At 41.7% G+C, this 25,006-nt stretch overlaps 1 protein-coding gene across 1 annotated transcript in view; it reads left to right on the forward strand.

Annotated features, from left to right (window-relative positions):
* The window catches only part of Sorcs3 (sortilin related VPS10 domain containing receptor 3), a 567,524-nt gene that overhangs the window by 385,222 nt on the left and 157,296 nt on the right, over positions 1-25,006 (forward strand). The window contains exon 6 of the mRNA XM_076834163.1: positions 17,639-17,703. Within this exon, the coding sequence (XP_076690278.1) occupies positions 17,639-17,703 (65 nt within the window). The remainder of the gene's footprint in view (positions 1-17,638; positions 17,704-25,006) is intronic.

Below are 25,006 nucleotides of genomic sequence, written 5' to 3' on the forward strand. Positions count from 1 at the left end.
TAGCTGAGGAAACTTAAGTTGTGAGCGATTAAGTAACCAGTTCAAGTTCACAGAGGTAGCGAATGGCAGAACTAGGATCTGACCCAGGCTTACCCTGAAATTGATTTTAATCACGCCTTCACACCACCTCTGTTTCATAGTGTCTCCTTCGATGCTCAGTTCAGATTCAGCATCAAGGAGATTTCTGGATAAAGTAGACCTGAATCAGACAAAGGAATGATTCCAGGTCCTTTATCTAAGAGCTGCCTCCCAGCCTGGGACTTAGGAGCTTCACACCATTTCTTTCAATGGAATCACCATCCCCAGGCCTTTTGGGGAACCTACGAGGGAGGGAGGCTGCTCATATTTTCTCATGAAACCACAGGACCTTCCCTTGATAGTTAAACAGGATGATCTCGGCAAAGCTGACAAGATGTTTCCACGTTTGTTAAACAAGAAGCATTTGTTTAGTTCAGGAGCATCTGTTGAATAAACAAGATATCTGATGTGCCATTTGCTCATTGGAAATTAACAAACCCTTTAAAAATGGCAATTTGTCAGGAGTTATATGAGGCAGAATTCATTCTCAGCAAGTGAACAAATTGAAACTTCTTTTCTAGGCTTTCCAGAATCCCCTAGAGCCATTTGTGCAGGAGTTCAGTTTAATTCTTCCATCATTAAGGAAAACATGCAGATAATGATGGGGACGAGAAGAAGCCAATGTCCTGCTATGGTCATTGAGGCATCCTGGGGGATGCATTGTCCAGGGCAATTGGAGTGCGCTATTCCCCTTCTGGGTTTGTTTCCATTTGGAGAATGTAAATCTCCTGCATGGGAGGTAACTTTTTTCATGCTGTTTACTGAAGCTATTTGGTAAAACTGTGATCAGCCATCATTGTTCCTGTGGCTTCCTGTGTAGCAAGGGGCCGGGAGTGAGGGTGGGGATTTAACATCCTACAGGAACCAAGGAGACAGGGAGAAGAATAGCAAAATGAAGAGGCTGAGTCCTCTCTCAAAGGATGCAAAAGAGACTAGGACAGTATAAAGTTGAAGTGTGGATGTGCCCCTGTTTTTCACATGATACCCAAGAGCTTCATAGTGTTGGTCCATCTTAAATTAATCCTTGATCCCTAATCTTTCACTATCCATAAAATTTGATCCAGAGACCCAAGCATAATGAGCAGCGAATGACAGGTAGTATTTTCTGAATGCAAATGACATGCTAAGCATATTACTGACATTCTTTAATTACATGCTCAGGAAGCTTTATATTGCCCATCTATTGATAAAGAAACCCATGCTTAGGTTTATGTAACTTGCCCAAAGTCACACAGCTAGAAAGAGGTAGAATTTCAACCCACATATTCTGAGAACCCACCAATTTGATCATGAGGTTGCATCACTTCAAATAGTCTTTGAAGATGCAAGGTCCCTGGGTTCCTTGGTGTGAAGACTGAGCAGAAAAGACTCTGAACTCATGAGTCCTGCCCTGGGCGAAAGTATAAAAGTATTAAGCAAGATATGACAGATTCCTGGCATGTGCTGGCTGGCTTGAGGTTGATGTGCTATTCTTGCTGGGTTGCAATTCAAATCCTTTATTTAGAGGGTGTTGGGGATGGGAGGGGCGATGGAGCGAGGCGATGAGCTCTCAGGCTTTATATAAGTGGGTCCCTGTGGGCTCTAGTTAGAAGCTAAGGAATTAGCTGACTCTGGGCCCTGAGCAACTTGCTGCCTCATCTCCTCACATTAGCCCTCTTAGCAATTGATCTTGTAAACTTTCTGAATCAGAGAAATTAAAGATGAAAAAGGGCCTATTAAGTGATCTTGCCCCAGCCCCGGACTAGCAGAATGGCTCCCAAGAGACAATTCCAGAGTGTCTGGTTCAGTTTAATTTTAATTGTCCCAGAGGGTCTGACTTCTTGCTCTTCCCATGGGCAGCCCTTCCCAGGCTGATGCATGCAGGTGTGAGCAGTCTCTCACAGGAGACAGCTGCTCTATGCCAGGGCTGTGCATGTTCATCCTACACTAGATTTCTCAAGGCCTGGGATGTTTTACAAATTGCCTCTGGATATGCTGGGGCTTTGGTGGAAAGCTCTTATGGGGGGTAGGGGACAGGCCACATGATTTACCTGTAGATTGGATCTGGTGAATTTGCCTATTTATTCCCTTAGCCAAGAGATGTATCAACAGCAGTGTATGTGCAGGTAAACTGGGGTGAAGGGTATGTAACAGCAATGGGGGTCAAGGATTGATGTTCCCTTATGAAGACTACACATGGCTGACATATATGGATGCTCCTTAGCCTGTATTATGAATGTCATACCATTATCTGGGTTAATTCTCATGACAACTGTGTGAAAAAGTATTACCTTTATTCTCTTTTCAGAGATGAAGATTCTAAGTTTCAGAGTTGTCAGAGCATGTGAGGGACATGTCACTGTTGGTGGTGGGGCTGGGGTTTGAACTCAGGTCTCTGAGTGTAAAATCCATGCTTTACTCCACAGTAGGCTGCCACCACCTCATAAACCAATGTACTGAACAAGGTGGGAGGGAGGAAGAGAAAGGAGGGGAACTGTACTGGCTTTGAACTGAAGCACGGTTGGCTTTCTACACTGGGGAACTTGGACTTGGGCATGAGCTATCTGCATATCCTAATTGTGGAGATCCTGAGAGCATTCTCACACCTGTGTTCACTTGGACTGTGATCCTTTCCAGACTTTGGCAAAGTGGGTGTTTCTCCCACATGTCTCCTGTTAGTGAGCCTAGGCACAAAAAATTGAGTGACTGGTACACGTATAGGAGTTATGGCTGGTTGACATTCGTCTGCATTGCACATCCCCAAAATGTCCTTGCTTGCCACTGAAGGAGATCTTCTCCTTCATTCAAGTACTTTTCTTTGGCTCCTGTTGGTTAAAGGCCTTGCCATTCCCTCAGGCTGCTGCTGGTTGCTTCTAGAGCCTAGAATGTCAGCTGGCAAGGGCCAGACTAGGTGGGGGGCTGTCTTGGATGCTGGGGCAGGAGGTGGAGGCATAAGGGTGAGAAGCATGAGACCACGGGATGTAGCAACCAGAGAGGTAGGTACTAGGAAAGGCGGGGCCTGGGCTTGGGGTGGAGGGAGCATCAGAGAAGGATAACTATGTCACAATTTGTCCCCAGGTTGTCCCCAAAGGATTTGATTGAGGGAACAGAGAACTAGCACTTTTATTTTCTTCTCCTCAAAGCCTTGTGTTTCCATGTTGTAGTTTTGACCTATGTATCGTTCTCTGAGAAGCCATGAAGTCAAGGCGAGCTCTGTCAAAGTTGGGTTACCAAGTCATAGTCGTCTGAATTCCCTCCCTTCTCTTTGCTACACGAGGAACATTAAGCGAGTCACTTCAGCTCTCCTTTAGTCAGGACCTCTTTTTCTACATTTTCAGTCTGTGGCCAAAACCTGCCTCATAGGTTCCCCTCTCAGGGTTAAATGATATAAAGGAATAGGTGCCTGGCACAGTCTGTGATGGACACAGGTTGGCCAGTCCTTCCCCTCTCTTCCTTTTCTACTGTACAAGGGTGGCCTAGACTGTGTCTTTCAGGGTCTACTCTGAAGCCAAGTCCATCTGACTGGAGTTTGAATGGGTAGCTGCTGTTTATTAGCTGTGGTGACTTACACATGTTCCCTAGCTTGTCAGAACGTCCAGTTCCTTGTTGGCAAAATGCACACAAAACTGTACCTTCCTTGTAGGAGTTTTCATCATTTTTTCTGATGGTATCATTAAGTGCCAGGCTTGTGCTAGGAAGTGGAGTTACCAGGTTGGGCCCAGCAAGCACGACCCCACCTTTCAAGAAACTTACAATGTAGAGGTGAGGCATCATTGTTCAAATGCATGAGTTGTTATGAGTGTCAAATAAGGGCACATGCCCAGAGATTATGCTATTATAGGGGACAACTCACCCTGAAATAGTTCACAGGTACCAGGTATCATCAGCTTACCAAAGGGGGTGCAGTGGTCACTGTCTTCTTCATGGGGTCCCCATGTGGCTACAGTCTGTTCCTTTAGTCAGGGGCCTGTTGTTTTCCAGGCTCATTTCTACATCTGAACTCATAACAGATGCCCTTTTTGCAACCACTTATTCCAACCCCAATTAGGGTCTGAGATAGCTGCGAGTAGTCCGTCAGTGTAGACTCGGGATGGGTTATATCTACTCTGGAATAATGCAGCAGAATGTGTGTCCCTAATGGTCCTGAGGCAAAGACTAGGAAATTCTGATTTTATTCTCTTCAGAGCAGAGATACAATTAAAAATGTTACCACGGTAATTGGCAACGTCCATTAACTTGATGAGAATTGCCCAAGGCAGCACATTTTCCCCCTTTTGCACATTATTAGTCTATAAATACACCTGGTTCCTCTCTCTCTCTTTCTTCTCTAGAACTTCCACAAATGTCCTCCCCATCCTCCCAAGCTGTCTCCTTAATGCCCTTTGCCTTTTTAATTAACTCTCTGAATTCTTCTAGCACTTCCAAATGGTACCACATAATCTTGCATCTAATTACATGTGGCCTCGTGGCTGATCTGAGAGGGAGCAGTAGAAGTCTGCAGTACTGAGAGCACCGGGCTCAGTATCAGCAGAACCGAGCATGAGTTCTAGCTCTGCCTTAACTACTGGAGGATCTTTAGTGACCTCAGCTTTCTGAGTGTGCCCTTCTGTGGAATGACAACAATAATGTCTACCCCCGAGGCTGAGGCTGAGGCTCTTAAAATTAGACAATGATGTGTGCAAACCACTAAGTGCTGAGGTCTCCTGCCTGTTTCCTGCCAGCAGCTCCTTCATCTGCCTGTGCCCTATTCTGTCTCTGGTGCTTGCTGAGGTGCAGCTGTAGGCAGGTTCTGGCAACTCTAAGAGAAGCCCTCTCCTGCAGGGAGCAGGCCATGCAGGTGGTAACAGACACCTTGGGGCCCTCACTACTGAGAAGTTCCTCTTCCTTCTCATGCAATCACTTGATTAAGGTCAAGGTGGGCAGCATAGGAGGATCCTTGACAATCAGAATTGAAGGGATTGTCAAAGCAGATGGGAGCTCACGAGGCCTTCTTCTTCCACAGCTGTGGAGTTAACAAACATCAGAGGCCAGAAATGGAAAGGGTCCCTATCTCCCCCAGATCACCAGCCCTGGCACACTCTTCAATTTGCAGAGGAAGATACTGTGCCCAGAAAGGTCAAGTGGCCTAGTTAAGGCCACCACAGCTAGTCACTGTGATTAGAATCAAGGTCTTCATCTCAATCCAGTGCTCTTTCTACTATATTCCAACACAAGTTTGTATTGGACACATTCTACATAATCTATATATTGAAATAAATGTGTGTGTGCATGCAGATGTGTTTCTGTATGCCCCATAAAGTTCTGGAAGCCTAGGTGGATGTTCATTAAGAGTGGCCTGTATCTTTTCACTCCATCTTGCTTGCTGTGGTTTGGACCTTACGTGTCTCCCAAAGGTACTTGTGTTCCAGGCTCGGATCCCAGGGTGGTGCTGCTAAGAGGTGGTGGAAGCATGAAGAAGCTGGCCCTATTGGGAGGTCTTCAAGTCATTGGGGCATGTTCTGAACAGGGATTGTGGAACTCCAGCCAGTTTCTCTTGCTCTCTCTGTTTCCAACCACGTAGCGAGTGGTTTTGCTTTGCCACCTGCTTCAGCCAAGATGTGCTGTCGTGCCGTATCTCAAAAAGCAATGGGGCTGACCATAGACTGAAACCTTCAAAACAGAATAAGCTTTACCTCCTTCTGGTTGATCATCTCAGGTGTTTGTTATACTAACAGAACACACTCCCCAAGATCAAGAGAGGAAGTTCTGAACATTATGAAAATTTGGAGGTTTAGAGAACTAATTTGCCCAAGGTCACACATGAAGTATAGAATCAAAGTTAGGATCTAGGACCCAGGACTCCTGGCTTCTCTCTTAACTAACTCTGTAAGAGACAAAATATTGTCTAAAAAATTCATTCTGAGCCCAAAACAGTCCCCAGTGTGATAAGTGAGATCTCAACAAGACTAAGTGTATCACCCCAAGCCCAAGCTCAAAAGATGATGGGCAGTGAGAGTTATGTTCATCCCCAGTTCTTTTCCTTAAAGGAAAACAACTGGGGATGAGCATAACTCTCACTACATTTATGGAGATACTCTCACACGGTTGAGAATATCTCTACATTTATGAACCTGCTTCTTTCTCAGATTACATCCACCTAACTTTAGTAATCCCTCCACCACCTCAGGCAGCCTGATCTTTATCTTATTGCTAGTCTTTATGTGGATGCACAGGCAGCTCTTGGGAAATATTGTTTTAGGAGCCACAGGGCCACACCACTGTGCCCACAGGATTCACTGTGCCTCATCCACATGTTCCTCTCTTTTCTACTCACCATTGAAGACACACCCACTTTTGAGGACTCCACTGCACTCTGAGCAGAATGTCAACTGTTGGAGTGCATGCCACATTTTCTTACTAGTATCTTCCCTGCAGAGCTGTTCACCATACCAGTCTGAGCTTCTAGGGAGCTGGAACATGCTCCTACCCATCCTGTTTTTTTCTCTCCTGGTTTCCCTTTTGGTACTGGACAAATAGTAGATGCTAAGTACCTGGGTGTGAGTAAGTGAGATGAATTGTTTAGTTGGTGGGCAATTAGTGCTTATCTGTCCAGGAGAGATCCAGCATTGTGATGAGGGGGATGATAGGGAGACCTCCTTCTCCATTAAAGCTCTTGCAGAACGTCTTGCCAATCTAAATGTCTCCCTCAGTTCCTCTTATGTGTAAGACTTTAGGACATTTTAGTGGGTACTGTTTTGTCCTGAGTCATATTCTTGTTCTTTGGCTTCATCCTGCGTGAATGGCCATGAAGAGACACTAGGTGAACAACAGTGTGAGAGTATCTCCATAAAGCAGTGCTGTTTAGGAGTCACATGAACTCCAGACTGTGACTTTTAAGTAATATGTATACACACACACACACACACACACACACACAAATACACGCATATACACGTATAATTTTAAAAATCATAGGCTTTCTAAATGACTTTACAATAAAGGTTATCTTTACATAAATTTGTTTCTAAAGAAACAGGATGAATACATATTCAGAAACAGATAAATTTGTCCAATGGTACAAGCAGAATAGAAGAGACAATGTAAAATTTTCAGCAACCAATAGTGGCTTTCCATTGTCTCTTTATTCTTGCTTCCTCTGTCTCTAGAGTGACCCTCATGGCTTCTGCCCAAATATCCTGCCCTGCAGCCTGCCCATCATGCCACATCCCTTGGATCCTATCACCCTCTGCCATCCTGACTCTCTGATCCCATGCATTCTTCAAGCCTAGCCCCGGTCCTCCCATCTCTGTGAAGTTCTTCCTGATCCAACAAGACTACAGGCTTTTTGAAAGCCTTTCTACCTGTGGCCTCAAAAATATCTATTAAAGGGACAGTGCATGCTCAGGAGGAAGATAATGTGAACTGAAATACTCCCAAATCAAATGGCTCCTAACAAGGACTGTGCCAGTTCTGTGCTACCATTCTTCAAATGCTGCAATGTGCTTGGTCTGTTTAATAGGATTAATGCATCTTCTATGTGCCAAAAGTCTTTTGTAGGGTGTGTTATGTAACATGGTCTTGTTTAGAAATATGGAAGCGTTCATAGGAGCGATGCCAGGCTGTAACCCACATGTATGTAGTAAACAAATTTGCCACATGGTGGCTGTCTAGCAACTCATTGAGTGCTCACACATAGTAGGCATTCAGAAGTTATTTGCCAAGGGATTGCTGGTCTGATTCCTAGTTGAGCAGTCATTCCATTGTCTTTAGGTAAGTTTTCATGGATTCCCTGAATTAACACAATCATGAAATCCCAGTGACCAAAGCTCAGCTTAACATTAAAACTGTCTTGGCTCCTGTTCACTGAGGTTGTTCAGCTAAAGAATTTCCTTATCATTGGGAGGGACCTCCCGATGTATATGTATGGTTTGTCCTGGAAATATTTCATGTGGCTGCTCAATTTGATTCCAACCATCCAGAGCTTGAAAACGTGCTATATTAAATTAGAACATACAGTTTCTTTCTTTTTTAACTGCTTCCCTGGTAGCATTACATCATACTTGTGAACCAGTATAAACCTACATCTTTTATATATATAACTTAAGCAAAAGTTACATGGGAAATACTTTAGTCTGCCATGCAAAATGTAGTCTGATACTTTCTTTTCCAGTGTCTTCCATTTTATGAGAAGAATTTTTGCTCTGATACACCAAATATATAGTTTGAACTATATAGCTTGCAAAATGTTGTTCGGATCAGTAGCCCTTTGCAGGGAGAACCAGAGGTTTAAGGGACAATTGTTATCCAGGTCCCATGAGAAGGCCCAGTTCATGCAGAGCGACCTCACTGTAGGTGTATTGGTAATGACTCTTTGGCTACCCAAATGTCACTTAGTTAAAGAGCAAGACAAACAAGAGAAGAAATGCAGTTAGACCTCAGGAAGAACCCTATCCCAGAATCTCTACTGTCCTCTATTTGCCTCGCCTCTCTTGTCTCTGGCAGACCAGCTCAAAGTATCCAAGACAGGTTCCTCCAAGTCTCATGTTACAGTCTCTCAGACCAATCCCAAAGTCTGCAAAACGAATCCCCTTGACCCAGTTTGGGGGGATGCTAGCCCTGATCTGTTCAGCTGTGGACAGGGAGGGGCAGGTACACACAGTACAGACAGGACGTGGAAGTCTGCACCTCAAATCTGTTATCTGGAACTAGTGGGCATTTGATAGAGGTGGCCGGCATGTGTGCGATTTGGAAGAGACACTCTCAAAGTGGCCGCCAGAGGAGCCCTGCTCACTTGAGCTGGATGACATCCCCGAGGTTTTGCTGCCCCAGCGTTTTCACAGGAGGATCACATTTGTCAAGCAAATCACAGATGACTGTGTTTGACAGGCCCAATATTGCTTTGAGGATAAATGGGGAAAATAGCTGCATAATAATATAAAATGAAGACTTTATTCACTTAATTGCCTAGAGATTAATTAAATGAATAAAATCTGTTTCATTATATTCTAGAAATATTTTCAACATTTATCCTACACGTACTGCCAGGGTTATTATTATTATTATTTGCATTCATGTATTTATTCATCTACTCAACAGATATTTAATAGATGCAGTGTAAGACATGTTGCTCGGCACTAGCCGAAGGAAGAGTTTAATTGGATCTAGAGTCTGTCTTTAAGGAGAACATAATCAAGAAGGAGGAAAAACTTAGATGTACAAATAATGAAAGTGGAGTAAGATTATGTTTGAATCCAGATTCCCTCTTTGTGTCCTCGTTTCTCACTCAATGATTGGACAGTCTGATAACTGAACACCTCTTTTTTTTCTCTTTTGAAAAGAGAAAAGAAAACAAAAAAGATTATGCTTTGTTGATCTCAAAGTTTGCTTAGGATTAAGTGAGTTATTATGTTTAAACTGATATTTAAAACCTTGGTACAGCAGAGGTGTTCAATGAATATTAATTGTATTTAAGATCACGTGAACACATAGTATTATATCATATAAAGTGTTAACACATGCCTCTCTTGTCTAAATATTTTACATATATTTAATTCACTTACTTCTCATAAAAAATAATAAGAGTGCTATTATTATCTCCCTGTTGTGCAGATGAAAGAGTTTGAGGCATGGAATGGTCAAGTAGATTGCTCATGATCCCACAGTTAGTGAGGGATGGAGCCAAGCCCCTCACCTAGGTTCTAGCAGCAGAATTTATGCTCTTCCTTGTATCTCTGGTGCCTGGGAGGAGATGCCATTGTGGTCTGAGGTTGTGTTTTGAGCTTTGAGAAGTGATTCTCCATTCTGACTATCTACAAGGTGCTGACTTCTGTGCGGGCTTCACTCCCGGCTAGTGATTCTACAAGTGTGACTCGTAACCATCATCATTATGTCATCTGAGTATTTCCTAAGACCCAACCATGTTCTTGGCCCCTACCCAGACCTACCAAATGAATGGTGCTGAAGATACATCCCAGCATCTATCCCTGTCTTAACAAGCATGCCAGCAGATTCTGTTGTACTAAAATCACTATGAGAATGAAAGGACTGTTACTCCAGATCAATTAAACCAGAATTCTTGGAAGGAGGGCCTACACATTGGTATTTAATATTTTAGACACTTTCTTTCCTAAAGAAATTCTAATATTCAGCCAGGGTAAGGAGCTTTCTTGGGAAGTGGGTCCTAAGCTGAGTGGAACCATAGCAAGGCCAATGCAGAGGGAATTGGAATGGATATCCCCAGTGGAAGGACAGCTTGTAGGATGAATCGGAGAGATGTGTTGAGGTAAACAGGGTGACACCAGTCAATAACAGTGTATTGCATATTTCAAAATAACAAAGATAAAATGATCACCACAATGCAGAAATGATAGGTGGTAATATGGTAATTAACTTGATTTAAATCATCCCACATTGTGTACATATATCAAAACATCACATTATACCCCATTAATGTATACATGTTTGACTCATCAATTAAAAATTATATTCATTTTAAAAGATTAAATTTGAGATTACCATGCCTAGCTGGCCAATTGGTCGAGTACTTTGACTTTATTGTAGCTTACTCGCAGTATCTTCCTCCCCTTACCCAGTTTTTACCCTGGAATCCACATCCACACAGAGGAAATGCACTGGATTTGGCCCTTCCACTCCCTTCTGACAGCTGACTGTGTTCTGAAGAGGCTGGGACTGAAGTTCCAAGTTGGATTCTAGGGCCACTTGACACAAACAAGCCATGTCTCTGGGCAGTTGCAGAGGCTCAGTTTTCTGATTTTGGAAGTGAAGGGCTTGGATGAAATGATAATGTTTCAAAAATTGCTGTATTTGGCTGCCTTGGGGACTGTCGGGTCTGAGCGAGCTGTTTTGGTTCCTGAGAAGTCCCTGTCTGACCTATTTTACGTCACAGGACTTGAAGACTGTTTGTACAGAGGGCATGGTTGCCAAAAATAAGCTGGAAACCACTCCACCTTTTTCATGTTCTCCTGTCAGTAGCATCTGGGAGTGTATGGTTCTAGGAGGGGATTCTAATTTCTTCCCTGGGGGTTTGATGATGGCTGTCTATTTCTCTTTGTTCCCTATGCCCTTGGTCTCAGAACTCAGAGGCACTCCCTATTTTGAAGAATAACCAATGTCCTTTCCCTCTTCAAGGTTTCAGATGATCCTTGTGCTATTATTGGGCTCATTAATTGTTATCAAATTAGCAACAATAAATTCCCCCAAGTGAAGACTATCCCACACATCATTCAGCTCTGGGTAGTTCTTTTCCCTCTCCTTTCTCCACACCAGGTGAGAAGTCCACAATATAAACATTATCTGGAGCATAAGAAGGCCCCATTAAATCTCTTTAGGACCCCAGAATGCTGTAGGCATTCTGAAATGCTGTAGGCATATGAAATTTGTCCAACTGAATGAAAGTGTTTTCATCATTTGCCAAACACTGTGATTGAATAAACTGATATATTATCCTATAAAAGCCCCCTGAGGTCAAGGATCACATCTAATAGGGGAAAGAAGATGATTTCGACACAGGCATGATTTCTGCACTACAGAGGAGAACAGGGTGTCACTGGAGACCTTATCAAGAGCTCCTTCCTGGGATTTGTGATGTATAATCAGTCTAGAGAGGGAGAAGGCATCTGAACTGAACCCTGCGGGGGCATGGAGTTCAATACCCAGCATCTAGAGTCACATGGTCATCAGTAGGCACTCACCCAGTGTGGGACTGAGATGTGGGAGAGAGGAAGGCAGGCAGGAGGATGGATCAGCCTATCCTGCCCTTCAAATTAAAGCTAATGATAGCTAAAATGTACAGGACTCTTCCTTTGTGCCAAGAACTGTTCAAAGTGTCTACCGCTCAGCTCATTCAACTCTCGTTACTCTATGAAGTAGGTATTATGTTCCTCCTGTTTGACAGATGTAGAAACTAAGAACTTTTGTTGGCACATATGTGTAAAATGTGATTGGGAGTTATATATATATATATATATATATATATATATATATATATATATATATATATATATATATATAATTTATACAATAGCTAAACTATGATTGGGAGTTTTTAATAAAGGCCCTGACTATTTCTTTCTTGAAGAACCCTGGTAAAATCTACTAGGAAACATTAGTTTTTCCACAATTAGTGTTTGGGAAATCCCTGTGGTAGAAGAATTTGTGATGGAGGAATTTAAAAATGTTCATAAGGGTTTTCATAGACTGACGTCTGATTGTAATATCTTAACTCTATTTCTTCCCACAAAACTTTGTTTTAAAATCGCTTAATTAAAACCAGAAATATAGCACATCCAAAACAGGCATCATGGAGGACAGCTTACATTTTGTATCAGCAGTAGCATGTGTGGACACAATTTCTCTGCACCGTCTGATACTTTCTAGAAGCTCTCTTCCATGCATTTTTCAATGGGATGCCTATAAATACACCTTTTCTTTGTTGCACACACTACCACAGGGAGCCTTACCTGTCCTGTGTTTTGTTTTACATTTGGATACTGCTACTGGCCATCTGCTCCATCCTGGTCTAATGTTAGCCCTAAAAAAAAGGTGAATGCTTGAAATGGAAGAGGTGCCAAGGCATTCATGAAGGTGCTTCTTGGCACACCTAAGCCAGCCTCTCATCTCCTTCCCACCAGCCTTGGCAATTCTCCATCCCCTCTTACACATCTCAGCTCCTTCCACCTTCACAGATCTCAAGAGTCAAGCTCAAGCCCCAAAATTCTTTTTCCTGAATGGTTTTCATCTTTCTTTGTAAAAATCTCTACTCACTATTCTTTTACCATTGACCCAATCTCTTTTTCTATTCCCAACTTTCCCTTTTTCACCAATTATCACTAATGTGAGTGACTCTCAATTGCTGTAGTCAGAAAAAAGATGTTCCGTGATTTTTAAAACATGTACAAAATGCCCTCGTATTCCTTACGGTGCTGCTATGAGGGACTCTGGTTTGAGGGAAGTGGACAAGAGGCATGTTGATGGGATCCCCAACTCTGGGAGGGATGTATGGACCCAAATCCAATTCTTCATCATGGGTGGGAAAGTTTACAGGGAAACTTAAGCACCTGGCTCCAAGCCACCCACTCTGTTCAAATCCTAATTTTACTGCTTCTTGGCTACGTGACTTTGAGCAAGTAGCTTAAGCTCTATATGGCTGATTATCCCCTTTTAAAATAGGGGGAAAGATTGATTTCTAACTCATAGTTGATGTAAGGATTAAATGAGATTAGCATCTGTATGTAAAATAGTGCCTTGGAACATGGTGTACTCTCAGTGTCTGAGAACTGTTATTATCATGTGGCTTTAGGCACATTACTTAATCTCTCTTATTATCCTCATTTTACCAAGGAGGAAAATTAGATAAATGGTACCTTCCTTAAAAACTCATTTTGAGGATTAATTAAGATAATGCTTATAAATACTAAACACAATGCCTGACACAGAAATGGTCTCAATACCCATTAGCATTTGTCATCATTATTATATGCACTTTCCCAAACATTTCTACAAGTGTATCCCTTCTAACTTCCCCCCTTCCCCACCTGACAAAAACCCACCAAATATTTCTATCGTGTGTTTCCTTGATTGGTCTGTGTGTGTGTGCACATTTTTTACAGTAAGTTTCCAGAATTAAGGGCTTAGGGCTTTAAGGTTTTGGACCTGATTGTTTCTGCTTGATGAGTGTCAGGTAGTTTCTTGATGCCATAGTGTGGTCCAGAAAATCAGTAGTTGATGGGCTTCTCTGCAGCGTTGGTGTTTGTACTGGGAAAGGAAGTGCAGTTTCTGAATGCTTATTTGCTACCTTGTTAGCAGGGACTGCATAGAGTCCAGGCAGTGATTAAATGTACCCAGGTAAAGCTGTGATTTTTTTCCCCCAATAGGAAATACTTAGCAATGTCTAGAGGCACTTCGGGTTGTCATGACTGCAAGAATGCTACTATATCTAGTAGAGACCTGGGTTACTGCTAAATATTTTGTGATGCACAGAACAGCCCCAACAAGGAAGAATTATCTGGGCAAAAATGTCAACAGTGATAACATTGAGAACTCAAGGCTACTGCTGCCAGTACTTCCAAGTGGGCAGTGCCATCTCTGTGCTGGATGAGGGTCTGTGGGCCACAGCTCTGAGTGTGGGGAAGAATGTTCTCCTTCCCTAGATATCCAAGTTATTTTGTTACCTCTCTGATTGGCATATCTCTTCCCCTGTGGACCCAGGGACAGAATTGCTTTGAGATTTCTTACTCCTATCATTTAATCCAAAGAAATGCCTAATCTTGAGCTGTGTGATGTAGCAACTGTTGGAGAAATATACTCCCTGCCTTCAGGAAGCTTACTGTCTAATGGACTGCATATCAATGACGCTATTATATTTGCAACTGATGGTGTAAACAAATAAATGTACTAACACCCTCATCCATAAAGCAGCCTATTGACTCTTGTGTCCAAGCAAGCTGCTCCATCTGGGTGGGCTGGACATGAATGGATTCAGATCTGAATGCTCTCGATGGTTCCTACCTGTATATCCATCTATTTCTCAGCATGCTTCCATTTGTGTGATCTCTAAGGTGTGTGTGTATGTATATATGTATTGTTCTGTTTCTTTCTGTATCTTGGTTTGTGTTTTTGTTTCTTTATTTCTTGTCTTGACCACAGTCCTCATTTCACCTCCTCTCCCTGTCTCTTACCCACTGTCCATTCTCTTTGTCCCTGTATGTCCACATCATTCTTTTCGACTTGGTCTTCCTATTGGACTGGAAACATTTATCGGGGTGACCAGAGAAGAAATGGAATTCTTTCCTCTCTGCTGCAATTGGAGGAATCCCATGGAGATCTCAGTTTTCCTGGCATGTTCTGATTTCCCAAGCCAACCTACCTCATGATCATGTGGGATCACAGGACATCCTAGGGGTACAGAGGGTTGGGCCCCTGAGGTAGGCCAAACTAACCAAAGCACAAATTGAGTGGATAGAACAAATCCATATGGAAAGGGAGGGAAAGGGCACTGAGCCAACAAAACCACAGGTGTTCATTCTAGTAAGCCAAGCCCAGCTCAAGGGGAAACCAGCTTCATCACCGTGTAACTGTGGGAGGGTACACCATCAAGACTCTGAGTTCTCTGCATGTGTGAAGGAGAGAGGTGAACGTGAGCCGTTGTCATCTAGGAAAGCTTCCAGGAGGACTTGATTCTTGGTACAGACTTGAGGTTGAGTAGGATTTAGTTAGATGGGAGGGAGTGGGAAGGCCTGAATAAGAGAACCACTTCTCTGGTTTATTTGCCTTTTTTCAAGTTCTGCAGAGGCAAGGACTTTCTTCCTTTATTAGCAGAGCACAGCATTTGATGGCCACAGTCAGGCTGAGCCATTATGGTTCCAACTGTGTCCATGCCACCCTGCCTGTGGTCATGGGGAAAGGGTAGAAGAATGACAACCGAGAAGCCTGTCATCCTGAGAATACCAGCTCTATCGTAAAGAAATGGAGACTGCTGAGCAGAGGAGGTGTCAGAGTAGTCCTTTCTGGTGCCCTCTGTCCCTGTGTGTCTGACCTCAAGTGAGTTTCTCATAGGAATGTTGGCATCGTCACAGGGAGACTGAGTTGTTAGATTAATCAACACAGGGAGCACGTAATAGGTACAAGGCATGTAAGTGTCAATGTTTCCAAGATAAATAAGCCAGGGCCCTACCTCTTTAAGGTTTATATCTAAGTAGGAAAGACAGAAATGGTAATAACATAAGGGATATGATTGACTTATGCAAACAGAGGTCCTCAAACTTGCCTGCATGAGGAAATTCCCATGGAGATTTAAAAGAACACTGATGGCCTGGCTCTGTCCTCACAGGCTCTAGCTTTCTTGGTCTAGGGAGGCGGACCAGGCATCAGTGTATTTCAAAGCCCGCCTACTAGTGGTTCTCATGGGCAGCCAAGTTGGAGGACCACTGAGGTAAGGATGCCATGGTTTCGCAGTGAGTGAGATGAGGGAAGGGAGGACTGCTGCAGGGGTGAGGCCCGGCTTGCTCAGAAGGAGATCTGAGACTTGGCTGGAGAAAAGCAGGAAGGAGATGGTAAGATAAGGCGCACATCAGAGCTGGTCTGGGACAGGAAGTCAAGACATCTGTCTATTTCTGAACTAACCTCCGTGTGACATTAGGCAAACATAAACTTCTCCACACCTCAGTTTCTCCTCCAGTTAAATATGTCTAATGATACCTGCTCTCCTTACCTTAGGGGTTTGCTATTAGGATCCAATGAGGTAAAGAAAAACAAAAAGATAGTGTGTCAATGACCATTGGGAAAAATAACCCATTAGAGTAACGCCTCATTTATTCAGCTTCTTTAGGGGGAAAAAAGTAATTTGTATAAGTAAACTTTTTAGATGACTGAAGTATGATCTTTCAAGACATCGTCATTTTATTTTAACAGAAAATGATTTTTTTCGCTTTAAAAGATATTATTCCCAAACCTGGTTTCTTAAACAGAGAGCATGGGTAGATATCAATAGCCCCCACTACTTTTTATCTGTGCCTTCAATTCCTTGCCATGGATGTCAGACCCTGAACCATGCTCTAATATAGTAATGCCCAGGGCTATTGAGAAGTGTAGGTGTTTATGGTGTGGAAGATTGGGCTTGGAGTTCTTAGGTCTGTTTTTCATCTATTTTCTATTTGTCTTGCCACCTAGGTATCAGTTGTTGATTCTCACCATTAATCTACTTGATTTCTAACTTGCTGTTTTCTACCTATTGAGTTCTGGCAATCCAGGAAACCAATCTTAAGATGATGCTTAAAATAGGAATAAATAGACTATGAGATGAACTTGCTGGAGAGAATGCGCTCTTTAGCACACGATGGGGTAATGCCTGTGGGCACTTTTAGTTGACTTTCTGGGCCTCACTGTGGCTGCATACCTAAGGTGGTAGACAGCTGCTTGGGCTTTTAATGGGAGGTTTAGAGATCCACGAGGTTATTTGTAGGGATTCTCAGCCTTCCTTCTTCTAGCTATTGGCCAGAGATCACTAAGTTTACTCAATCCAGTTACTGGGAGAATTCTGTCCCTGCCAGACCAGGTTTAAATGTTGTTGTTTGCAAGAAAGGAGAGAGGAAGGGTAAATGGGATCAAATCAGGAGGGCACACATTGAAACCCACAGAACAGGGCAGGAAACAGTGTGGAGGTAATTAGAAGTGTCAAGACCAAGGAGAAAAGAAGACCTCGCAGAAGGGGGTGGGTGGTGGAGAAGGGCCAAGGACAGAGGTTTAGACCACCATCAGTGGAGTCTGTCTCCTCCTCCTCCTCCTTCTCCTCTTCCTCCTCCTTCTTCTTCTTCTTCATCATCATCATCATCACCACCTCCTCCTTCTTCTTTTTTTGTTTCCTTGAGTTTTTAACTCACTAACACTACCTAGGACTCAGGCATTATGACCATTACAGGTGACAAGTTTCTAAGGCCAGCCACACTGATGTGTTGCCCGAGCTCCCATGGTGCAGGACAGTCCTGTTTGAGAGAGCCGAATGCCAAGTAAGGACCTCAGGTACTTCCACTTTGTTGGCTGCTGTCCCCATGTTTACTGAGCCTCTATCTCTCCCTTCCTTCCCCAGGTCGGTGGCCGGACTGGATAAGGAGGCGGACCTGGTGCACATGGAGGTGCGGACTGCTGACGGATGTGAGTGCCCTGCAGCTCAGGCTAGGCCACCCCCCCCACCCCCAGATCTGCCTGCAGGTCTCTCTCCTCCCCCAATTTGCATTTGAATGGTTTGGGAAGATGAAAAGCCCCTAGCTCCATTAATGCCACATCCATCCTTATTTCCCAGAGTGGGGGAAGAGACTTCCAGTCCCAAGGGAGACATTTCATTGAAATAAACCCTCAGGAATGAATTTTCTGGGGATGTGAGTTAATGTGATGAATTTTGAGACTCCTGTTAGTAATTTCCTTGGCATCTTTTAGTGTAATTTGAACAGAGATATCTGTAGCTCATTACAGGTATTTTACATCCACATGGTGAATTGCAGGGGCTGCTTGATTTAAATAAACAATTCCTTTTAGGGGGTCAGGCTTACCAGAAAAAGTAACCAAGCAATTATTTGCAAAAGGGCTCTTTCATCCATGCAGCAGATATTTAGGGATGACCTACTATGTGTCAGGCATTGCTCTAGGCCCTGGAGACACAGAGGTAAGCAAGGCTTGTATTGTCCCTACAGATAAGGGTCTCTTTTCTAGCCATGGAACCCTGAGATTTCAAACATATGACCTCCTTGCTGCCTTGTGTGGCTGTAGACTTCTCACACAAAATTTAGCCGAAAAAGCATTATTTTGCACCAATTCCAACATTTCACTCCTCCTGGAAATGATCATAATTGTAGGACTCTTCATTATCAAAGGAAAAATAAAACCAACTTAAATAAAAATATATGAAAATATAATTAGCATCTCCAAGGATAAAAATAGAATCAAATAATCTAATAAGAGTGGCCCACAAGAACAGAGATCAAGCCCCTATCTGCCTGCGAGTTAAGGTTGTAGGTTTTGCCACTTTGTAGCTGTTGAGACCAGGAGAAAATTCCCTAACCTCTCTGGACTGCAACTTCCTCTGTGATTTGACAACATTCCTTTAGCCCAACTGAGCTCACAAGGTTCTGGGTTGACTAAATAGAAAAGGACTTTTAAGAGAAACTAGGAAATGTACAAATCTTGTAAGAAGATTTCTGCTTTGACCTGGCTGTGGGTGTTGCTGTATCATTCAGAATTCATTAAGTAAAACCGTGTGTGCTCTCTCCAGGAGAATTCCATTCCAGGCCAACCACAGATGCATGCCCAAAACAGATATTTGGTAAATATGTTGCATATGCTTTTTTTTTTTTCTTTCTTTTCAGAGTCTGAAGGAAATCAGCACCTGTTACTATGTATCTGACACTCTGCTATCTCCCTTCCTCCCTTCCTTCCACTTTCCTTTCTGTCTTTTAATTCTTGAATAAGTATAGTCTTTGAGGTAGGCAGCTATGACCCAAACTTTGTGTTTTTTTTTTTTTTCAACAGAAGAGCTTTTAGATATAAAAAGATAATGTCACATACTTAAAGCCATTGATTGTGAGAGTAGAAAAGCCTGGATTCAAAAATTGTATAATTTGACTCTTGCTGCTGAGAAAGTAAAGGGGGAGTGTGAATGAGCTGTGGGGTTGGAGGAGTCCATCAGGACAGCAGAGAGCAGAGTGTTGGTCTCAGGAGGAGACCCACAGGCCATTTTTGGGTGCACTCTTGCTTTGGCTTTGCTTTCTATGTCAACCTTTTAAAGCCACATATGTCACATAAATGTGACGTACAGTAGTCATCATATTTTCAGAGTTGGGGAAAACTTTATAGCATGGTCTGATTTCCTACTTAGTACGGAATCCCTTCTCCCAAAACTTCCCATGTGTTTTCAGGTTCCTTGAGACTTAAGATCCATCCTTTTCTACTTGCTGGGCAGCTCATTTATTTATTTACATATTGTTTATTTTAAAAAGTAATCTTTTTGTGGCATGTACTGAATTCTTTCTCACACTCATGAAGTCACACATATACAATACCTCATCATCACAGAAAGGAACAACCCATATTTTATTTTTCTCTTTTTCTGACAAAGAAGTTTAAATTTAAAGTTTCTGAAATTCACACAGCTAGTTTTTGATGGGGGGACATGTCTGGAGCAAAAACTTCTTAAATAAAATTTGGAATAGAAGGAAACTTCAGATCAAGGACCTCTACAAAAGATCTATAATAGCCTCATACTTAATGATAAGATACCAAAGAGCAGAAAAAAGCTGGGGATAGTCACTCTTACCATTCCTGTTAGACCATATGATGAAAGTTCTAGCCAGTGCAATAAAGCAAGAAAAATGAAATACAAATCATCTCGATTGCAAAGGGAAAAAATAAAGCTTGTTCTTCTCAATGAGATGATAGTTTTTATAAAAAAACCCATGGAATCCACACAAAACCCTCTTAGAACTAATAATTGAGTTAAGCAAGGTTGCAGTGTACAGTTTCTTAAGTGGAGAAAGGCTATTATTTCCAGCAAATGGTATTGGAACAATTGTGGCACCATCCAGGGAAAACATTAACTTCAAACAATGATTCACAAATTATACAAAATTTAACTCAGAATGGAAATATAAAACATAAAATTACAAAAATTTTAGAAGAAAACAGGAGGAAAAAAAATCTTCATTTCCTTGGATTAGGCAAAGAGTTCAGTATAGATGTTAAGAACAAAATAGATAAAATATATCATAAACATTTGGCTTCATCAAAATTAGAAATGTTTGCTCTTAAAAATTAACCATTAAAACCCTGGGATAAAAGTATTTGCAAATATATATCCAACAAAGAACTTATAGCCAGATCATACAAAGAAGTCTCGAAACATAGCAAAAAAAAAGTAAACAAAAAGTAACTTTTTAAACAATTGGCTAACATTTGAGCATATCATTTAGTTGAGAAGATAAAGGATGACAAATTAGCACATGAAACAATGTTCAACATCATTAGACCTTAGGGAAATGTAAATTACCACACCAGCAGGGCATGGTGGCACACGCCTGTAATCACAGCAGCACCAGAGGCTGAGGCAGGAGGATCATGAGTTCAAAGATAGCCTCAACAACTTAGTAAGGCCCTTGGTAACCTAGCTAGTCCCTGTCTATAAATAAAATATAAAGAAGGGCTGGGGATGTGGCTCAGTGATTAAGCCCTGCTGGATTTAATCTCTGGTACAAAACAACAACAACAGCAAAAAAACCCCACAACAACCAAAACATATGTCACTACATACCCATAAGAATCACTAAAATTAGGAAAATTGACAACACCAATTGCTGGCAAGCATGTAAGCAAATAACACTCTCAAACCATTGTTTCCAGGAATGTAAAATGGTACAGTCATTCTGGAAAAAAATATTTTGGCATATAGTTTCTTATAAGTTGCACACACTTTATTATTCAGCAGTTCCACTCCTACATACTTAACCTAGAGAAATGAGAAATTATATTCACACAAAGCCTGTACACAAATGTCAGTAGCAGATTTATTAATGATCTCCAGAAACTGGAAACAAACCTAATTATGCTTCAGTGATTAATGGATTAACAAGCTGTGTTCCATCCATAATATAGAATATTACTCAGTACTATTGATATTTGCAACAACACAGATGAATTTCAAAGACATTATGCTGAGTGAAATAAGCTGGTTTCAAAGAGTTACATATTGTATAATTCCATGTGTATGATCTTATGGGGCAGACAAGCTAAAGGTATGGAGAATATATGTGGTTTCCAGGGTAGAGAAAGTGTTTGACCAGAAAGGGCTTCTTGGGAGTATTTTACAATATGATGTAACTATTCTGTGACCTGATTGTGGTGGTAGTCACATAAATATACACATTCGCTCATACTTATAGAACTGTATACCAAAAGACTCACTATGTATACATTGGAAAATTAAGACTGCACTAAAAAATAATACTGAAATTAAAAATCCGTGGTGAAAAAGGAATAGAAGGCAGAGCTCTTAGCTTCCTACCTTTCTCATTCATTCATCCATCCATCTGATTCCTCTTTTATCTAACCAATATTATCAGAACTTATTTAAAATCAACATATGCCAGGTACTGAGGGGACATTCACATGTATATGATGGCATCCTTCTCATCAAGAAGCTTGTAGAGTTATTGGGGAGATGGACAAGTATTTAAATGATTCTAGCATGCTTTGCTTCAACGTCTTTAATAGAGTCGGGCATATATTACATTGAATCATAAATGAGATCATGACTGTTAACCTAAGTAAATTGGGGGAACACTTCTCAGAAAGAAGGCATGTTTGATTTGATGCTGAAGAGATTAGTAGGAATTTATCAGAGCATTTGGATGGAGAGAAGAACCTCACAAGTTCCCAGAATTAGGAGAGGGAGTATGTGCAAGGCTGTAAGTTATGAACTGGGACAGAATGAAGGGAGACAGAGCCAGTAGAGAGGGTTGGGAGGACTCAGTGAGAACTTGTAGGCCACACTGGACTTGCTGAGCTCCTGTGTTATCTGTCCAGACACACAGAAGGGCTGTAATAAGCAGATTCTCCAGGGCCTGGTGGAGGGTTAGATTGCCTTGGACCCAGGGTAGGCGCCTGCTGTTGTTCTGCACACCTCTTCTGCCTCATCAATATGAGAGCCACATTTGAAGTTTGTGTTTATTTTTTTGAGGAATGGTGTGTATAAGCAGGAAGACTGGAAGTGTAGAAACCTATAATTTTAGTTTTTCCACTGAAAGGCCATGTGGCCCAGAGAAGCAACTAAACCTGTCTAGATTCCTTTTCCCTCTCTGTAAAATGAAACAGAATTAATGATTTATTTATTTGTTCAGGGAACAGAAAACAAGATATGCTCTCTAAAGGACAATTAAATGTTGCTCTTTATAGTTCCCAGAGCAAGGCAGGGATACTGGAGTCCATGTGAATATCAATATAGAAATTGGTGTTTCCCCTGTATTTATTCCTCCCCTCTCAATTCTCTCCACTGTGCTGAAACACTTTCCAGGTAAGGAAGACAAATGATTCTCAGATTAAGCCTTATACTGACTGGAGGAACTTACTCTCTATTTCTCTCTCTCTCTCTCTCTCTCTCTCTCACACACACACACACACACACACACACACACACACACAGCCCCTCCACAAATCAATGAGTGAGAAATTCCTAGGGAAAGTTTCTGGAAATTGGCCCTCTACAATTATCCTGGTGATTCTAAAGTGCAGGAGTGAGAATGACTGCACTAGATCTGAACTTCTCAAACTTTAACAAGCTCCTGCTGATGCTCCATCAGAACTTGTGAAAAAATACATTCCATATTTCTGACAAGCTCTAGGTGCTTCCTAGGGTCCAGGGATCACAGTTTGACCAGTACTGTGCTGGCCTATGTTAAAGGGGATATATAGATAAATAGGACATGATGAGCACCAAGCTCCAGGCTGATGGGAGACCCAGGTGCATGCATAGATCGCTGCTGTGACCTAATGTGCCGAGTTCCACAGAGACTCTGATGTGAGTCTCATGGACAGAGTGCTATGGGAATTGGAAGGAAAGCTTGTTCATCTGCTGGTGATGGAAGGTTTTAGAGAAGAAGACTTCCTAAGTTTCATCTTATGGCTTGAATGGGACTCTCAGGGAGAAAGTGAGAGTGGGAGAACTACACTAGACCTGCTCTGTCCAACAGGAGAGCCCTTTAGTCATACGTGGTTGTGGAGTCTTAAAATGTGTTGTCCAAATGGAGGTATGCTCTAAGCAAAAAATAGGCACCAGGTTTCAAAGACTTACTATGAATCAAAGAATGAAAAATAGCTTCTTAATAATTTTTATATTGAGTACATCATGCAATGATTATATCTGGGGGTATATTAAGTTAAGCAAAACATTAAAGTTCACTTTAGTGTTTACTCTTTTTGCCATTTTAAGAGTTGGTTTCTTTTCTGTTTTTTTTTTTAATTTTCTTATTTGTTTTAATTAGTTATACATAATAGTAGAATGCATTTATGCACTTTGATATATCATACATAGATGGTATGTAATTTCTCACTTTTCTGAGTATATATGTTGCAGAATCATATTGGTCATGTAGTCACATATATACATACAGTAGTAATGTCTGTTTCATTCTACTATCTTTCCTATCCCCACATCCTCTCCCCTCCCCTCCCATCACTTCCCTATACCTAACCTAAGATAAGGCTATTCTTCCCTAATGTCCCCTGCCTTATTGTGAATTAACATTCACATATTTGAGAAAACATTTGGCCTTTGGTTTTGTGGAATTAGCTTATTTTGCTTAGCATGATATTCTCCAATCATTTACTGACAAATGCCATAATTTTACTCTTCTTTAAAGCTGAGTAATATTCCATTGAGTGTATATACCACGTTTTCTTTATCCATTCATCTATTGAGGGACACTTAAGTTGGTTCCATAGTCTAGCTATTGTGAATTGAGCTCCTGTAAACATTGATGTGGCTGCATCACTATAGCATGCTGATTTTAAGTCCTTTGGGTGTAAACAAAGGAGTGGGATAGCTGGGTCAAATGGTGGTTCCATTCCCAATTATCTGAGGAATCTCCATACTGCTTTCCATAGTGGTTGCACCAATTTGCAGTCCCACCAGCAGTGTATGAGTGTACCTCTTTGACCACATCCTCACCAACATTATTGTTGCCTGTATTCTTGATGATTGCCATTCTGACAGAGTGAGATGAAATCTTAAGAGTGGTTTTGACTTGCATTTCTCTAATTTCTAGAGATGTTGAACATTTTTTCATATATTTGTTGATCAATTGTATTTTTTCAGTGAAGTGTCTGTTCAGTTCCTTTATTGTTCATTTATTGATTAGGCTATTTGTTTTTTTTTTTTTTGGTGTTAAGTTTTTTGAGTTCTTTATATATCCTAGAGATTAATGCTTTATTGGAGGTGCATGTGCCAAAGATTTTCTCCCAATCTGTAGGCTCTCTCCTTGATGTGTTTTCATGTAATTGTTTCCTTTGCTGAGAAATAGCTTTTAATTTGAATCCATCCCATTTATTGATTCTTGATTTTACTTCTTGCGCTTTAGAGTCTTATTAAGGAAATCAGATCCTAGGCCGACGTGGTGAAGATTTGGGTCTATTTTCTCTTCTGTTAGGCGCCGGGTCTCTATTCTAGTGCCTAAGTCTTGGATCCACCATTAGTTGGTTTTTGTGTAGGGTGAGAGATACAGGTTTAATTTTATTTTGCTACATATGGATTTCCAGTTTTGCCAGCACCATTTGTTAAATAGGCTATCTTTTCTCCAGTGAATGTTTTTGGCACCCTTGTCTAGTATGAGATAACCATATTTATGTGGGTTGGTCTCGGTGTCCTCTATTCTGTTCCATTGGCCTACAGTTTATTTTGGTGACAATACCATGCCAT

The sequence above is a fragment of the Callospermophilus lateralis genome, chromosome 15 (assembly GCF_048772815.1).
Source record: "Callospermophilus lateralis isolate mCalLat2 chromosome 15, mCalLat2.hap1, whole genome shotgun sequence".
Lineage (NCBI taxonomy): Eukaryota > Metazoa > Chordata > Mammalia > Rodentia > Sciuridae > Callospermophilus > Callospermophilus lateralis.